The sequence below is a fragment of the Triturus cristatus genome, chromosome 6, assembly GCF_964204655.1.
Source record: "Triturus cristatus chromosome 6, aTriCri1.1, whole genome shotgun sequence".
In the NCBI taxonomy this organism is placed as follows: Eukaryota; Metazoa; Chordata; class Amphibia; order Caudata; family Salamandridae; genus Triturus; species Triturus cristatus.
The window spans coordinates 36,359,737-36,377,489 of record NC_140589.1 but is presented as its reverse complement, the minus strand read 5'-3'; the positions used below and the strand labels follow the sequence as shown (position 1 = coordinate 36,377,489).

The window sequence follows — 17,753 nt, the reverse complement described above, 5'->3', positions numbered from 1 at the left end:
CTCCCAGTAGAACCAGTTCTCACTGTAAAGCTCCACAAAGTTTGGCCCAGCACTCAAATAAGTACAAAATGGGTGATGGTTGTTAATAAACCTTATTCACAATGTAACACAGCATATGGTCTGTCAAGATCTTCCCAATCAAAGAAAGGCAGTAGTAGGTTTTGATTGTAGGTACAAAAATGTATTTTATTCTTAATTGATAAACAAATCCATAAAATTCATGATCGCCGACGCGTTTCGTCCTCATGTGGACTTCTTCAGGGCTGCTTGTAGTCAAGAATTTCTTGAGATGAGATATTTGTACAAATTCAATCAGGTCAATTGCAGAGTAAGTAAATATAGTATAATTCATCCAAATGAATGCATCAAGAAGAGATGTCTCCAAGTTTCGGAAGGACCATGATAAGCATGTGCAGTCCTCAAACAGACAGTAATGGGGAAAAGTGTCTCCCGTGCTTTAGTAATGTCATCCGGTTCCGAAAGAAAAGTCCGATCTTTGCCCTGTCCTTCTGTTGCGCATGGATCTCACTGTAAAGCTCCCAGCAGAACCAGTTCTCGCTGAAAAGCTCCCAGTAGAACCAGTTCTCCCCGTAAAGCTCCCAGTAGAACCAATTCTCGCTGTAAAGCTCCCAGTAGAACCAGTTCTCACTGTAAAGCTGAACCAGATCTCGCTGTAAAGCTCCCAGTAGAACCAGTTCTCGCTGAAAAGCTCCCAATAGAACCAGTTCTCGCTGTAATGCTCCCAGTAGAACCAGTTCCCGTTGAAAAGCTCCCAGTAGAACCAGTTCTTACTGTAAAGTTCCCAATAGAACCAGTTCTCGCTGTAAAGCTCCCAGTAGAACCAGTTCTTGCTGAAAAGCTCCCAGTAGAACCAGTTCAGGATGAAAGCTCCCAGTAGAACCAATTCTCGCTCTAAAGCTCCCAGTAGAACCAGTTCTTGATGTAAAGCTCACAGTAGAACCAGTTCTCACTGAAAAACTCCCAGTAGAACCAGTTCTAACTGAAAGCTCCCAGTAGAACCAGTTCTCGCTGAAAAGCTCCCAGTAGAACCAGTTCTTGCTGTAAAGCTCCCAATAGAACCAGTGCTCGCTCTAAAGCTCCCAGTAGAACCAGTTCTAACTGAAACCTCCCAGTAGAACCAATTCTCTGTAAAGCTCCCAGTAGAACCAGTTCTCACTGTAAAGCTCCCAGTAGAACCAGTTCTTGCTGTAAATCTCCCAGTAGTACCTGTGCTCGCTGTAAAGCTCCCAGTAGAACCAGTTATTGCTGTAAATCTCCCGGTAGAACCAGTTCTCGCTGAGAATCTCCCAACAGAACCAGTTCTCGCTGAGAAGCTCCCAACAGAACCAGTTCTCGCTGAAAAGCTCCCAGTAGAACCAGTTCTCGCTGAAAAGCTCCCAGTAGAACCAGTTCTCGCTGAAAAGCTCCCAGTAGAACCAGTTCTAACTGAAAGCTCCCAGTAGAACCAGTTCTCGCTGATAAGCTCCCAGTAGAACCAGTTCTCGCTGTAAAGCTCCCAGTAGTACCAGCTCTCGCTGTAAAGCTCCCAGTAGAACCAGTTCTCACTGATAAGCTCCCAGTAGAACCACTTCATGCTGTAAAGCTCCCAGTAGAACCAGTTCTCGCTGAAAAGCTCCCAGTAGAACCAGTTCTCGCTGACACAGGTTCCCGTTCTGATCCGCAATGAAAGAGAGATGTTCTGGTCATACAAATCTTTGACCCACTAGGCTCTCTTTGGGTTGTTTACTGGGATTACAGTGGTTCTTGGAGCTGAATTTTAGTAGTAAACTAAGGCTGCAGACCTTCATTCAGCACCTTTCAGTGCTCAAAGATTGAATATCATGGAAGCTATAGGGTTGTATCCAAACTACAGTTGTAAAGCAGACTGTGCTAAGAGGAGTTCTTAAAGAGTTCTTCAAAGGTGAACTTTCTTTAAAATCAGACCAGAATAGTGGAGTAGTTGATGGAATCCACCATTATTAAAGGGCTCACAGGGAGGGGGGTCTTCAGAAAACTCCTGTCTGCGATGAGGTGTCCCAAGTTCCCCATATAATGTGTCATAGGCACCCAAAGGTGGATTTAGAAGGGAGGGCTGGGCGCTCGGTCATGTAGGCAAGCCATTATCATGGCCCTGAACCCCGAAAATACAGATTTAAACCTGGGTTTAATAATTTTTATTCAGCAAGTATATCGTAATTTGGTGCAAAAGAGGCCTTGCTAATAAAAATTTTAGGGAAGATGAAATGAAATGATTATCACGCTCTGCAATCTGACAGGTTAATTCACCAAATCGTATTTCAAAGAACACTGCCTTGCTTTTAATAAGTATGTTGCCCTTTTATAGTCAGTGTATTTTAAAACAGTTGGTTTTTAATGTGAATTTTAAAGATATCTGTTTTATATCTAAATAAAGATTATTATTATTATTATCATAGAAGGGAGGGGCCCTTGGTGTACTGCGCCGGGTTAGATCAGTGAGCGAGTAATGAGAGCGGTGGGTGGGGGGAGTTTCATTAAAAGTATCTGTTCCTACGATAGAAAGTTTATTATGAGAATCCAGTGACTGATGCATCTCTTGTGTGTTTGTTGACTCACCAGTTTTTGACATGGATAAGTCCGGGTCTGTAAACAGAAGTATGTAGAGCATATGGTTTTATTCAGGAAAACATGGACAACAGTTTTATCATGAAACCATATGTATACAGTCATACTTGTTGAAATGCTAATTAAAAAAAAATTATTACTAAACGGTTGCACTGGGATAAAAAAAAAACAATAAGAGCGAGAGGGAAAGACCAAGGGACTGACAGAAGGAGAGAAGTAGAGTGGAGAAGCAAGACAGACGAGAAGAAACTGAACTGGCACGTGTGAGAGATTTTGCGTGAAGACAATAATGTACTTTACAAGAGCGAGATGTCCTGCATAAGTGAAACTAACTGAAGGAGTCAAAATAATGCAGTGACATGCCATCCACAGGGAACAAGCAGGGCAAGGAGGAGGGAGGACAGCCTCAGATGATGAGATCTCATCTCAGTGCTGACACTTGGTAGCATATGTAAATTTAAGAAAAGGGAGAGAAAGAGGTCATGATAGAAGACTCAGCCTCCTTTACTCAATCTAACAATTAAGAAGGGTCCCTCTGTGCTGTATGGGCTATCGTTCCACTATTCTTTATAGTTAAGGAAAACAGAAGGTTTTCTTAAAATAAACCCGACCCACCAAGCTGTCCCCTTGTGGCATGTTTCTTCATAGGGTTCTTCCCATCCCGCTGCCGGACGGGGCGTGCTGCAACCGACGAAAACGTGGGAGCACTTTGTGAATTGGTTACTGTAAAGCAATAGATTGTATAAGAGTGGGAGGGTCTACTCCAGAGTTAAAAATACCTGGCTAAGTAGGAACTAAGTATTTATTCAATCCTCTTGCTGGTATTGTTAAAAATGGGGCAAGGACAGGCACCTGTCTTTGTGTGTGTATCTCACAGTCAACATGTTTCAAGCCATTACCCCAAGGCTTTGCATCAGGACCATAACAATAATCCCTAGAACTCCTATTAGTGACACCAATTAGGACTTCTTAATTAGTGTTAAGGAAAACATACATACAATACGATACACAATCAGCATTTGTTCTTTTTAGATCTAGAAAGATAGGCCATAAAAGTTATTATATTCTTTTCAATAAAAGTAAAATAGAAAACACATCACCATATGTGATGAAACACGTGATATATTTTTCTTATTCATCTACTGTGCTCGGTCAATTATAACTTTATCGCTGACTGTGTCAGTGCTGCCCTTAATGAGGTTCGTAATACAAACAAGACATTACAAAACAATGAACATAAAACACACTCTGTCGCATCCATGTACATGCCACGGTGGAAAACAGGCCATTTATGTGGCACCGATTCACCAAAAGTTTAAGCCTATATCCATTATCGTCGACTTGGTAGGATATGTCAACGGGGCAATGTAACCAGAGGGGTAGCTCTGCCGTTTGACAAGGCCGTGGACTAACAGATCAGTGTCACTGTAGTGGTAGCTGTGCTGTCTGAGATCTGAGTGTGTAACTTCTGTGTCACACTAGCCACCGCTCTCACACGAGATCTGAGCTTGAAGGTTTTGTGTTTTATTAGTGGTAATCTCTTTCTGTCCTGTATGTATCAGATTTTACATGTTATATTTCTGCTGTGGTTAAAGGTGTGATTTTATCTTGATATATGAATGTTTTATTTGGTTTATTTAAACTTATGACAAAGTTGTCAAATGAGAAAGGCATGGGGACTGAAAGTTGCCCGGTCCCCAAGGGATACCACTGCAGCCTCAAATCAGAACTGATGGAATCTGTGTGCCCTGTGGGTGAGAACTGCTGTGTGAGGCCAGAGCCAGCAAGTCTGGTGTTACTCTGTCAGGTATTTCATTTTCTTTTTAATGTGGTAACTGGTGGAGGGTGTCAAGGAGCAGTGTCTCCTTTGATTATTTATTATGTTGACATGGAAGTTTAATTGCTGATTGATGGCCTTTTGTTCAACAAGTGTATGCTGTTAGGCTGCATTAGCCTGTCATAAACACACAGTACAAACCTCCCTAGTGAATTCATTTATTTCACATTTCTGTCCGGATAACATGTTGCCTGGGGCGTAACGCATGCAAGTCCTATGGTTAAGGAGGGCCCTCGACCCTCCAGGGGTCGTTCATCCATTTTTCAGCCAATGAATATCTGTAAAATTTGAAAGACTCATGCCCCTCACCACATTCTACAGTGTGTGGGGAGGGGCTCATGATTTTTCGTTTACACCACACATGTTGTATTTAAAGTTTATGTTATCATTGTAAAGGTACTCCTTTGTATAAGCTTTCTTAAAGACGCAACAAAAATACTGGCCCTTTGTCGAAAGTATCTTCTATACAGTGGTGGTTGATGGCAAATCACATGGGGAGGCGCAAAAAATATACACATAACAAATACACATAATACTGATAACATATACACATAACACATACGCATAATACACACAACAAATATGCAATAATATACACATTTACATAAATATACACACACAAAAATCACTTACATTACTCTGCTGCTCGATGTTCTCCGCGCGTCCTCCGAGCGCGCAGCCCACAGCCAACTCTCTCATCCAAACAAGTCACTGTTCTGAAGCGTCCTGATTGGCTGGAGCGGGCAGGGTCCACGCTCCGAAAGGTACTGTAGGGCTGTGCCTGCTCTCCAACCCAACTGTCCAAGACAACCAGGCTGGAGAGGTTTGAATTGTGCATGTCTGTTTGGCCGTAGCAAGGTAGCCAAACCAGCATGTGCAATGCAAGCTTAAGTGGCCACTCCTCATTGCCGCCAATCACTGGCAGCTGTGACGTACTGGCCCCGCACTGCCCGCGCACTCCGTTTACTGGCAGAAAGTGTAAAAAATAAATGGTAATAAAATAATTTTATTATCATTTCATTTTTGATGCTTTCTGCCCAGCACTGTGTGTGTGAGGGGTGGTGGTGGGGGCTACGCTCCTCGGCCCCCACGAAGAGCCTCCACTGCTTCTATGCTCTATTTTGCTGTGTTTGCCTTTTAAGGTCACTGCTCTAGAACACAAAATTCATCTTTGGACTTGTTTTCATGACACTCTTCTTTGGGGCTACAGCTTATCTCTGTGCTATTTTCTTTCTAGAACACCTGGAGACAGCGCTCCTAACGTTGCCTCACTATTATTTAACCCTAACAAAATGCAGATGAATTGGCTTTTGCCAGTGATTGTTTTTGTTTTGTTTTATGGTTTCTCTGCTTGTTCACTTTTTTCTTCCTATTTCTGTCTTTTTCCCTCTTCTTTGTTTTCCTTTTTTCATTCACTTGTATCACCTGCCTTTATGTAATTCTTTGCTATTTTTTAGCTCTGTATGTTTTTCTTTTGTCTATTTATTCCTGAGTCCAATATGTCGGTAATCAACCGCCAAGGAAAGACACCGCAAACAGCTTCTTACACTATTAATACGAGCGTGCCTATATGCACCTTCTTCCTTTCTTAGGTAGAGCGGTTATTATTATTATAAACTTTTGTAAAGCACACTTCTACCCCAACTGGGCCACCGGAGAACTACAATTCACCTAGGTAGGCTTTGGAAGACTAGTCTCGTGGCCTGGGCTTCCAGGTCCGCACAGGCAAAGTTTATCCACCTCGTAGAGGAGGTCGATGAACTAAACTGTGAAGGCCACTACGTTGGTGACCAAAGGACCCCTGGAATAGAAGTAGCAGACAAGTCTAACTTCTGCGAAGGTCCTTTGACCACCTGACAATTCACTGGTATCTTGGTGATGTAGGAAGCCAGAGTAGAAGCCTCAGCATGGCTGTGATACAGAGGAGTGTGCAACTCCCCAGATCCTAGAGGGTGACAGGTGATCTTGGGTCCTCCTCACCATACTCTGAGGTGGCCATTCACCATCATGCAACTTTTACTGGGCCCACCTCAATATTTATACCTGTTTCCGGGGCCAATATTAGGTTACGAGGAAGTCACAGGTTTGAGAGAAGAGATTTTAGGGTCTAAGAGTAATTAAGTCACTATAAATGTGTGTTTTTCTCGCTCATTCCTACTCTTTTGCAAACCTCCTTTCTTTCATTTTCATCTACCCAGTTTCTTTATTTCTGAATATTTTTATATCTCACTCACCTATTTTATGCACCTTCCTTGATATAGTCTCCGTTTTTGTTTCCTTTTACCAATGTTTCCTCTGTATGAAGAGCTCCATGGTATGCCAGCTGTCCCTCTTATCTGAAATGTCTTTCTTTCACAGACATGTATTTCATCCCGGTCTCCTGTTTCCTGTTTTTCAATGTCTTTGACTGGGCTGGCCGAAGCCTCACAGCAGCCTGCATGTGGGTAAGTGATGTGTTTGGGGAGATGTCGCTGTGGTTCAAATGTTGCTGTTGTAATGTGTGTAGGGAGCAGACGGTATGTGCCTGCGATAGAGAACCTATGAAGCACTACAACAAAGAGTGCAGCACAAGCGACTGGGCGTGCCTGCTTCTTAGCATTCGCAGTCCTTTATCACTAGGCCAAGTATTCGAGAATCGCATTTTGCAAGAAAAAGAGCCCGTGTTTGAATCCGACAGGCCTCTCCGTGAGCTCTCTGCTCTGGCACCGAGTCTTGTAGATTTGTGAACGGTAGATCACCAGTATTTGATCTTTCATAAATTCACATGCGCGAATCATCACAGTCTTCAAGCTGATAGTGCCACATTACAATTTTAATAGCAACATTGCTTTACAAGTCTCATTAACATTAATGTTAAATGTAGCCCGGAGGCTGTAAACATTGTCACTTGAGTAACCCGGTCACATCATTAAAAAAGAACCAATCTGCCAAGTCCTAGTACGCAAACCGCATATGATACCTTAGCTTCCTGTAACTCTCGGCCTATACGAAGCATTGGTGTCTCCTTCCAAGGTTTGGTTTTCTGTGCACTCTTTTATCTCTGAAACCAATACAAATATTTTTGATAAAAAAAAAAAAGAACCAATGATTAGCCGATCAGGTACAAGCTGATTGAAGACCACACTCTGCAGTGACCAACAATGTCTGAACCTTCTAGGCCTTGTGGTTCAAAGAGCCTGCTCTGGTGATGGTGATCCGCACAGAGTGCATCTGTTGCCTGTATGCTGAACATCGGACAGAAGCCTACAAGATTGGCAGAAACGTTTCCTTCAAAACCCTAAATGACCAGGAGGGGAAGGCAACTACTAAGGCTACAAAAGTCCTGAGTCAAGGACACTACTGCTTCAGATTAAGGCTTAGTTTCTTCCACAAAAACTTGCAAAAAGGCCCAGAAAATGCCTCCTTACAGACAAGAGGCTATCTCTGAAACAGTTTCAGATGAGGAGGAACCATCAACCTCAACAACAGTTGACGACAGCCGCTCCACCGAAGTCAAATTCGCAATCTCTGATTTATTCTCCCAATTCGGAAACACATAAGATTCCTTTTTCACTTTTAGCCTTACCTATAGTAAAGATAGTAGAGTAGACGAAGACCTTGTTGATGACCCATTCGATGACAACACCAGTCGGTCAGGAACCGACAGAGTCCATAAAGATACTTTTGACAACAACTGGTATGGTGCCATCATCGATGACAAGGAGAACGTCAATGATTCTGTCAATGGAAAAATGCTCCCCAAATAAGTCACCGTCTACAAAGTCATGGTCGATGACGAAAGCACAGTTGATGACGACAAATACAAGGAAACAACTTTTGATGACCGGGTAATCATCCTTAGGATCACTGATGACAAGATCCCAGTCGACAACATCATCAGTAAGATTACCATAGACAACAAAAATACCGCTGACGACACCAATATCTGTAATATCGGAAATTGGAGTTCACTCATCTAGTCTTTCTCATCATACATCACCAGGCAAAGAACCATCTCAACCGCCAGCAAGGTTATTGGCTACAGAAAGATCCGAAGATGAAGTGCCATTTGGCCAGGCGTACCGCCCCACATAACTTTGAGTGAAATACCAGGAATATGATGAAGATTGACAGTACGGCATCGAAGTTCTTCAGGAGCAGTACCCCTTAGCGGCCCTCCTTCCAGCAACACCGACTCTGTTACTCCATGGTTGAGTTTCGGAGAGGCAGACGAGGGGAGGGAGATCTGGAACGAAAGGTTGGTAGATGCTCAGGAACTTGTTTTTTTTCCCAGCTAGAAGTTGTGTTACTTTTAACCATGGATGAGTTTTACTAGCGTCTGTTTTTACCTTTTAGTATAAAGGTGGGTAGCACATCACATTCAGCCTTCATGAGACAATTCAGTTCATGGGGACTCCTAGAACCTCGGTGCAGCTCCCAGACTGTCAGAAGATAAATCTCTTCTTTTGTGAGAGCAAACAGTTCTATAGTTTTCGTTTTTAAAACAAAGATTTTCTTAGAGATCGATGACATAGTTATTTCTCACAATTCTCAACAGACGAATGTTAATATTCTTAGCTTCTGAGTATATAAATGCTTAAAGGGTTCATCAACTTCCTTGTAGTTCAAGTCTTATGTGCAGGTTTTGGGGCACATCAGACGCATTTCTTAAGTTTTAACAATGTCTTAAAACTCTGAGCGATTTTTTTACATCATCTTTTGATAATTACATTTTTCTGCAACCTTAAATACTGAACAGCTTCTCTGGAAAACTATGCACAACTACATAATAAAAATGTGAACAAAAGGTCATACCCCAAAAACTCGATTAGGTTTCCATGCACCTTGCTTCCTGGTGCTTCATAGACGGAAAGATGCCCTGTCTCCAGTTACATGGATGCTCTGCTCACCCGGAAACTCTGTTGACTCACGAGCCTTACTCGCTGGGATGAACTGAATCCTATCAGAGTCGCTGAAATAACAAGTCGTTTACTTCTCTCAGAGACGCTTTATATAGGATCCAAGATCTAAGATGGCTGATGGGACATCAGAAGTTCTCGTTAGATCTTGTCATACTCTTGCGAGATCTTACCATTGTCAGCGTATCGTAGCACAGACTGGAAACTAGTTGGAAAAGTGTCAATGGTGATCAATAACCTTCATGTTAAAATAAAGTATCTTTTTGAGAGCTGGCTTTAGGTGCATGGCCCAGACCGGACTAGAATGCCGCGCAGTAAACATACAGAGCAAATCACACAGACTGCACAGCAATGGGTCATGCATCATGTGACATGCAGATTAAATCACAACATATGCACAAGAGCATTGGGCTGTACAAGCAGTTATGCAGGGCAGAAGCATTTGATGGGAACACCAGAGAGAAGAGCAGACTGACATAGTTTAACCAGCAAAGCTTGCTTCTCAGCAATGAATGAGTGAGATGGTCTTTCCTTCCTTGGGGGCTCCTGACAAAGATGATCAATACCCCATCTTAAAACCGGGGAAGATGAAGATAGAAAGTCACACGAGGCATTCTGTAGGGATCCAGAACCTCCTTAGTAGCATCAAGTCTCAACTTGTGAGCCCGTATACAAAGAGGAATAGTATACAGATCCATCAGCGATACAGATCTCAGTGTCATTGGTTAGAGATCTAAGAATGATGATAGCTGACTGATATAAAAGAGAACCTTGAAAACAAGGGAAGTCAACAACTCCAAGACTGCAGACAACACAACAAGCACCAACTGCTCCATCACCAGCTGTGTTGCCTACACAACCACATTCTCCCACAGTGGCCGCATTAAATGTACAACTGGCACCTTTGTCACCAGGTTGGATAAATGCAGAGGCAACAGCGGATTCTCATATTCCAGCCCACAGTGATTCTCCTCCGGACGGCCAAGCAGGTTTCCATCCTACAACTGAGAAAGCATCTTGGTGCTATGTGTTGCCGACTCCAACGAAAGACGGTGATTGTTTTCCATGTCCTCAAGGACCCTCCCAAGAGGTCAGTTAAGGCCATTCCTATTATATATCACATTTGAAATGAGGGCCTTAAAGATTTGCACACACATGCAGCTGTAGCAGCCCTTATCCCTCAACTGGATAAGACATATGAAGCATCAGAGAAAATACTTGCATTCATAATTGGAAATCCAAAAGTCAGCTCGGTTATAATGTAAGCTGCGCAAAGGAAATTAAGAAACCCATCAACATCCTGTATTGTGTCTCCTGAGAGGTAGGGTAGCTGCTTAGATGACATTGGAAAGAGAGTGTGGCCGGTAGCTGCAACCTTGATAAGGGCAGGTTGTGTCTCCGGATCAGTCGAAGGGCCAGGTCTTGAGGTCCTTCCTGAACGTGTGCAGGGTCGGGGAGCATCTGATGTTCACCGGGAGCTCGTTCCAGGTTTTGGCTGCGATGTAGGAGAAAGCTCTCCTGCCGGTTCTGTTTCTGCGGATTCGGGGGACCTCTGCCAGAGCGAGGTCGGCGGAGCAGAGGTTCCTCTTGGGTACGTGGAAGGATACTCTCTCGTTGAGGTATTTGGGTCCGATGTTGTGGAGGAATTTGTAGGCATGGGTGAGGAGTTTGAGGGTGACCCTCTTCTCGACGGGGAGCCAGTGGAGGCCTCGTAGGTGTAGGGTCATGTGCTCGTGACCCGGTGTCCCGAGGACGAGTCTGGCTGCGGCGTTCTGGATGGTTTGAAGTTTGTGTAGAAGAGTTTTGTTGATTCCGGCGTAGAGGGCGTTGTCGTAGTCCAGTCTACTGGTTATGAGTGCGTGGGTGACGGTCCTTCTGCAGTCTGGGGGATCCATTTGAAGGTCTTACGGAGGATGCGAAGGCAGTTGAAACTAATGGAGGCGACGGCGTTGATCTGGCGGTTCTTGGAGAGGGAGGAGTCAAGGATGATGCCGAGGTTCCGAGCGTGGTCCGTAGGGGTGGGTGGGCTCCCAAGGTTGGTGGGCCACCAGGTGTTGTACCAGGTGCAGGTGCAGGGTCTGAGGATGAGGACTTCGGTCTTTTCTGAGTTGAGCTTAAGGCAGCTGTCTTTCACCCAAATAAATCCCAGGCGCTGTTCAAAATTGTTAAAGATCTTTCACACCCTACCTGTGTCGCTAATGTTGTCCCTGCATCCCAATTTTTATGCGACTCATTGGCACAGGCTTTTGAGCAGAAGATTGCTACCATCCTGAGCAATCTTGACACTTCATCAAGCTCTGGCACTCAGCCTTTGCTCACCTCTACCTTGACATCGGATATGGAGGGTGATGCTGGCTCAGCACGCCTTAATTGTTTCCCGGTACCATGCTTTGAGGAATTTAGTGCTCTGGCCGCCAGCGTCTCTTCTGGCTCTCCTCTTGATCCACTTCCTCATAAATTTTGGAAGCTATTCCGGACAGAACTCTTCTTGCCATTATTCGCGACCTGCTGCCAATCCCTCAGGTCTGCGCGAGTACCGGATTGCTGGAAGTTGGCAGTGGTGTCTCCTCTCCTCAAAAAGGAAACCTTGGATCCTTCCTGCCCTGCCAATTATAGGCCCATTTCCCTTCTCCCCTTTCCAATCAAAATCTTGGAGAAATGGGCCACAAAACATCTTTCCAGCTATCTGGAGAGTAACGCCTGTCTGGATGTGGCTCAATTTGGATTTAGACCAGCCCATGGGACAGAGTCAGCATTAGTGACCGTGCTCGATGACCTCAGGACGCGTGCCGACCAAGGTCGGGCAGCCTTTTTAGTGCTGCTAGATATGTCGGCCGCGTTCGATATGGTCAGCCATGTGATCTTACTCAGGAGGCTGGAGGAAGTGGGGGTGACTGGCTTGGCCCTGGACTGGCTGACGTCTTATCTGGATAATAGACACCAGGTAGTGGCCCTTCCTCCGTTCAAATCAACCATCAGAAGCGTTGGTCAGGGTGTGCCTCAAGGGTCAGCCATCAGCCCTATCCTTTTTCATCTTTACCTCCGCCCCCTGATTAAGCTGATAAAATCTTTCGGCATTGCAGTTACTAACTATGCGGACGACACCCAACTTATCTTCTCGTTTGAGGGTAAGGAGGCGGTGTCACAAGAGACTTTCCATCGCTGCATGACCTCTACGGCAGACTGGCTGTGCCACAACTCTCTGCAATTTAATAGTTCAAAAACTGAGGTCCTATACTGCCCATCTGGCAGCACCCCGAGGCCTTTTCCATCGAACTTCTGGCCTTCATCCTTCCAGGGCACCAGTTTACCAACGAATTGTGTGCGGAACTTGGGAGTCTATTTTGGCTCCAACCTTCAACTGGATGTTTCTGTTAATAAAACAGTGGCCACGTGCATGGCTTTGCTTCGCACGTTAAGGAAAATCTTGCCTTTTCTCCCAGCGCAGGCAAGACCAGAGGTAGTGCGGAGTACCATCCTAAGTAGACTTGACTACTGTAACGCACTACTTCTGGGAGCCCCGGTGACCCTGGTGGGTAAACTTCAACGCGTGCAGAATCTGGCGGCTAAACTGGCTCTGTCACGCCGGCGCGCGGACTCCTCCACTACTGCGCTCAGGGATCTCCACTGGTTACCTGTCCCTCAGCGGATTGAATTTAAAGCCCTCTGCTTGGTGTTTAAAGCTCTTCATGAACAAGGCCCTTTTCCCTTACAGAATATGTTCTCGTGGTATGTCCCGCGTAGGTCTCTCCGCTCCGCCACGGCATGTTTGGTTGTAGTTCCAAAAATCTTAAGGACTCGTTTGGGAGGCAGGTCCTTTCGATTCACAGCAGCAACGCTGTGGAACTCTCAGCCGTTTGCACTGAGGAGTACGGGCGATTTCCCCTCCTTCAAAAAAGCCCTGAAAACTCACCTTTTTCCAAGAGTGGCGTAATTTTTCTTATACAGTGGATCGTTTCTTTTCATGCAGGCTTCTTTCACCATCAGTCTAAGCGCCAGGATGCCCTTTGGGTGACAGTCATTGCGCTATACAAGTATATCTATACATACATACATACCCAGACTGCCATGTTCTTCATTCTTTCCTGCAAGGAGAGTCCGGTGTCTTCGGGATTCTTCGTAAGTGAGAGGATGAGCTCGTTGTCGTTGGCGTCAGATACGATGCTGAACCCATGCTGTCTGACAAAGGCGGCGAGGGGGGCCATGTTGATGTTGAAGGGCATGGGGCTGAGTGATGATCCCTGGGGTACTCCGCAGTTGATTTCCGTGGGTTTGGAGAGGAAGGTAGGGAATTGAATCCTCTGGGTTCTGCCGGAGAGGAAGGATTGGATCCAGCCAAGGGCGGCTACTTGTACTTCCGCGTCGTGAAGTCTGGCTGCGAGCGTGCGATGTGAAACGGTGTCGAAGGCTGCGGAGAGGTCTAGAAGGATGAGGGCCGCCGTGTGTCCCTGATCCAGTAGCATGCAGATGTCGTTAGTGGCGGCGAGGAGGGCTGTCTCGGTGCTGTGGTTGCTGCGGAATCCAGACTGGGAGGCATCTAGGATGGAGTTCTCTTCAATGAAGGTCAGCTGGGTGTCTATGAGTCTCTTGGTGGCTTTGGCCGCAATGGGGAGGAGAGAGATGGGCCGGTGGTTTTTCAGGTCCGTTGGGTCGGCCGTCGGTTTCTTGGGGAGGGGTTTCACCTCCGCCCATTTCCAGTCGTCTGGGCAGATGCCTGATCTGAGGGAGGCGTTGATGGTGCGTCCTAGTTCGGGTGCGATAAAGGTGGTGGCCCTGTGGAGTATGTGCGGTGGGCAGGGGCCCATTGGGGCACCTGAATGAGTTTTCTTCATGGTCGCGGTGATGAGTTCGACGGTAGCGGGATCCCAGAATGTGATGGTCGGCTCATCGGCGGCGGTGGGTAGGGGGGTGGTGTCCATCGTTGGTTCGCTGAAGTTGTCGTAGAGGGCCTTGATCTTCAGATGGAAGTAGGAGCTGAGCTTGTCGCAGAGTTCCTGGGAAGGTGTGATGTCCATGGCTTCCAAGGTGGGTTTTGCGAACTGCTGTATGACGCTGAACAGTTCTTTGGCGTTGGTCATGTTGGTCTGGACTTTGTCTCTTATGAAGGTCCGTTTGGTGTCTCTTATGCACTGGTGGTATTCCTTCAGGGCGCTTTTGTGGTTGTTCCGTGCTTACGCGGTTTTCAGGTTTCGCCAGGTTTTCTCTAGGCGTCTGCTGGAGCGTCTGGCTTCTTGAAGTTCTGTGGTGAACCAGGCGGCCTTCCGAGGGCGTTGTTTAGCGGGGGCAGAGGGGTGCAAGCTTGTCGGCGCAGCAGGAGATCCAACTGTGAAATTCCCTGGTTGCGGAGTTGGTGTCGGTCGTGGCGATGGGGGGGTTTTGAGGTGCTCCTCTGTGACCTTGCTCCAGTTCCGTCGTGGCAGATGAGGGGCGGGTTTGGGTGCGGTGGTGGTGTTGAAGGTGAAGTGAACGTAGTGGTGGTCTGTCCAGATGGGCTGGGTGGTGTGGCTGAAGCAGATGTGTGTACCTCCCGCGAATATGGGGTCGAGGGTGTGAACCGCTCTGTGGGTGAGCGTGTTGATGAGCTGTTTCAGTCCTAGATTGGCGAGGTTGTTGAGGAGAGTGGTGGAGACGGGGTCGTTGCCGTTGTCGAGGTGGAAGTTCAGGTTCCCGAGTAGAATGTAGTCCGTGGAGTGCATGCGGCGAGTTCGGCGATGGTAGTTGCAGGCTGGGTGCGAGGTCCTGGCAGTCTGTAGATGAGGGTGTCGCGTAGCGTGGTCCTGGGGCTTGTCTGGATCTTGAAATGGAGGTGTTCTGTGTTGGAGTGGGGGTCACTCGTGCTGGATGTGGAGAGTCAAAGGGGGGTCTTGTGTGCGATGACGAGTCCTCCTCCTGGGCGGAGCGGGCGGCCCTTTCTCTGGATCTTGTAGCTGTCCGGGGTGGCAATGACCGGGCCGAAGGTGGCGTTGGTCCAGGTTTCCGTGAAGAAGGCGACGTCGGGCGAGAGGGTGTCGATCAGGTCCCAGATCTTTACGGCATGTCGGTGCGGGGAGCCCATGTTGAGAAGGATGCAAGTCAGGGTTTCGGTGGTGCGTGCATCAGGCGTGCCTTCGGCAGTCATGGGAGCTTTGTCGATGGTGAAGGGTCTGCGGCAGGGTCTGCACGAGAAGTGTTCGTGGGTGGTGTTCAGCGAGGATCTTGCGCAGTCGGCGTGTCTTCCGGGGTTGAGTGCGTAGAGGGTGGTTGAGTCGTAGCGGTGGGGTCTGGGAGAACCAGTGTTCTGGCGCTGGTCGTGGTCGGGTCCTGGACGGTCACAGCCGGGCTTGCCTTAGGTGCGCCTTTGGCGCGCCACCGGCACGACCGCGCAGCAGTCGCCATTTAGCAGGGGAGGGGAGGGGGAGCAGAGGAAGGGAGGTGGGAGCAGAGTTGAATCGGGGGGCGGGGCCATAGGAGCAGCAGCAGCAGCGGAAGGGTATGCCCAAGTAACGCGAGGAAAAGAAGAAAACCCAGTAATACAGTACACAGAGGCAAACAATGAGGAAAGCAATTCAGGACGAACAAGGGGAAATACCACTGAAAACGGAACAGACTGTAGGCAAAGGAGAGCCTGCGGCTCAGGGACGGACTGCCGGCTCGAACCCTGCTCGGAGAAGGGCACTGTGCTGGAGCGGTCGGTCTGGCTGTAAGGTGGAACTGCTGGGGAGAGTGCTGGTCTTGGCCCAAAGGTCAAGGTTTCACACGCGCTCCCCCGGAGCGGTCGCCATTTAGTAGGGTAGGGGGTGGGAGCAGAGGAAGGGAGGCGGGAGCAGAGCTGAATCGGGGGTGGGGCCGCAGGGGCAGCAGCGGCGGGAAGGGTATGCCCAAGTAACGCGGGGAAGATATGCCCTTTGATGGGAAATCATTATTTGGAAACATGTAGATGACGCTGTTCGAAATATATCAAATGTATTACGGAGACAGCAAGATCTCTGGGAGTCCTGCCATATAGGAAGCAGGAGTCCTTCCAGGTCTACAGAGGCCAAATTCAACCAGCATACAGAGGAGGCTACCAGTTAAATGGATACCAACCGTATCACTCGCCGTCAGTGATGTGATCAATTGTATCAAACACACTTCTAAAGCATATTCAAAAGCACCATCATGGAGAAAGGTGGGCAGCCAGACCAGAACTCAAGGAACGAGTAGGAGACGACCAAGAGAAGGCAACGGCCATTATAATCCCAGTCGCATTTTAGAAAATCCAGAGGGACTATCGAGCATTAACTCTGTCCTGATGAGTTTTAAGTATTAAGACCATACCGGTTGCTCACATAACTCCCTGACAGCGAGTTTTAAACATTAGGAGCGTTTAACTCCTAGTTTTAATAATGACTTGCACAACCCCCCAACTCACTGTCCCGTTTCTACCTCTCCTGAATCTAACCCCTCCAACATATATTTGAAAAATAATGCCTCCTGGCAAAATATTTACCCTGTTACCGAACATGAAGTCCTCAACATCAGCTTCAAACTCAAGCCAACTTCACACTCCAAAGACCCTCTCCCTTCTAGCCTCGTCCAAGATCTCAAACACATCATTGCCCCTTACTGGACCTCTATCATTGACTCCTCCTTTGCCACAGGGTGTGTCCCTGACACTCTCCAGCTCGGTCAAATCACACCCATCCTTAAAAACCTATCTGCTGACCCTAATGACCCCAATAGCTTTCGCCCTATTTCGAACCTCCCACTTCTATCTAAAGTTCTGGAAAAATGTGCTCTCCGACAACTTGACAATCACATCTACAACTTTAACCTACTTAACTCGTTGCAATCCGGCTTCAGAAAAGGATGCAGCACGGAAACAGTGATGCTAAATATTGTCGATGACCTCCACCTGTTCCTTGACAATGGTGAGTCCTGCCTACTCATTCTCCTTGACCTCTCTGCTGCCTTCGATACAGTTGACCACTCCTCTCTACTGATCTCACTCAAAGCCCGCTTTGGCATCAACTTTCTAGTCCACAAATGGTTCTCCTCCTATCTCCAACACAGAACACAACAAATCAAAATCAAGGACTGCCTCTCCAACCCCACTCAGGTCTCCCTAGGCGTCCCCCAGGGCTCCATTCTCCCCCCCTCCCTCTTCAACCTTTTTATGGAACCTCTTACCCACATTCTGAAACAAGCTGGAATTAACTACCATCTCTACGCGGACGACACCCAACTGTACTATAAGATCAAATCCCACTCCGATATTATTCACCTTAACAATACACTGAGTAAGATCCAATCCTGGTTCTTCTCCAATCACCTCAAACTTAACCCTAATAAAACCGAAATCATTCTCTTCTCACCTAAAAACAACAAGCTCCCCATCCAAGGCTGGCTCCCAGACCTCAATGCCCTTAATTGCTCGCTCTCCCTATCTAACTCAG

At 47.0% G+C, this 17,753-nt stretch overlaps 1 protein-coding gene across 9 annotated transcripts in view; it reads left to right on the top strand.

Annotated features, from left to right (window-relative positions):
• SLC29A1 (solute carrier family 29 member 1 (Augustine blood group)) overlaps positions 1–17,753 on the top strand; it is a 1,214,204-nt gene that overhangs the window by 1,171,539 nt on the left and 24,912 nt on the right. For all 9 annotated transcript variants that reach the window (XM_085610197.1, XM_085610199.1, XM_085610192.1 and 6 more), the window contains one exon: positions 6,800–6,885. In XM_085610197.1, coding sequence (XP_085466323.1) covers positions 6,800–6,885 — 86 coding nt within the window. The remainder of the gene's footprint in view (positions 1–6,799; positions 6,886–17,753) is intronic.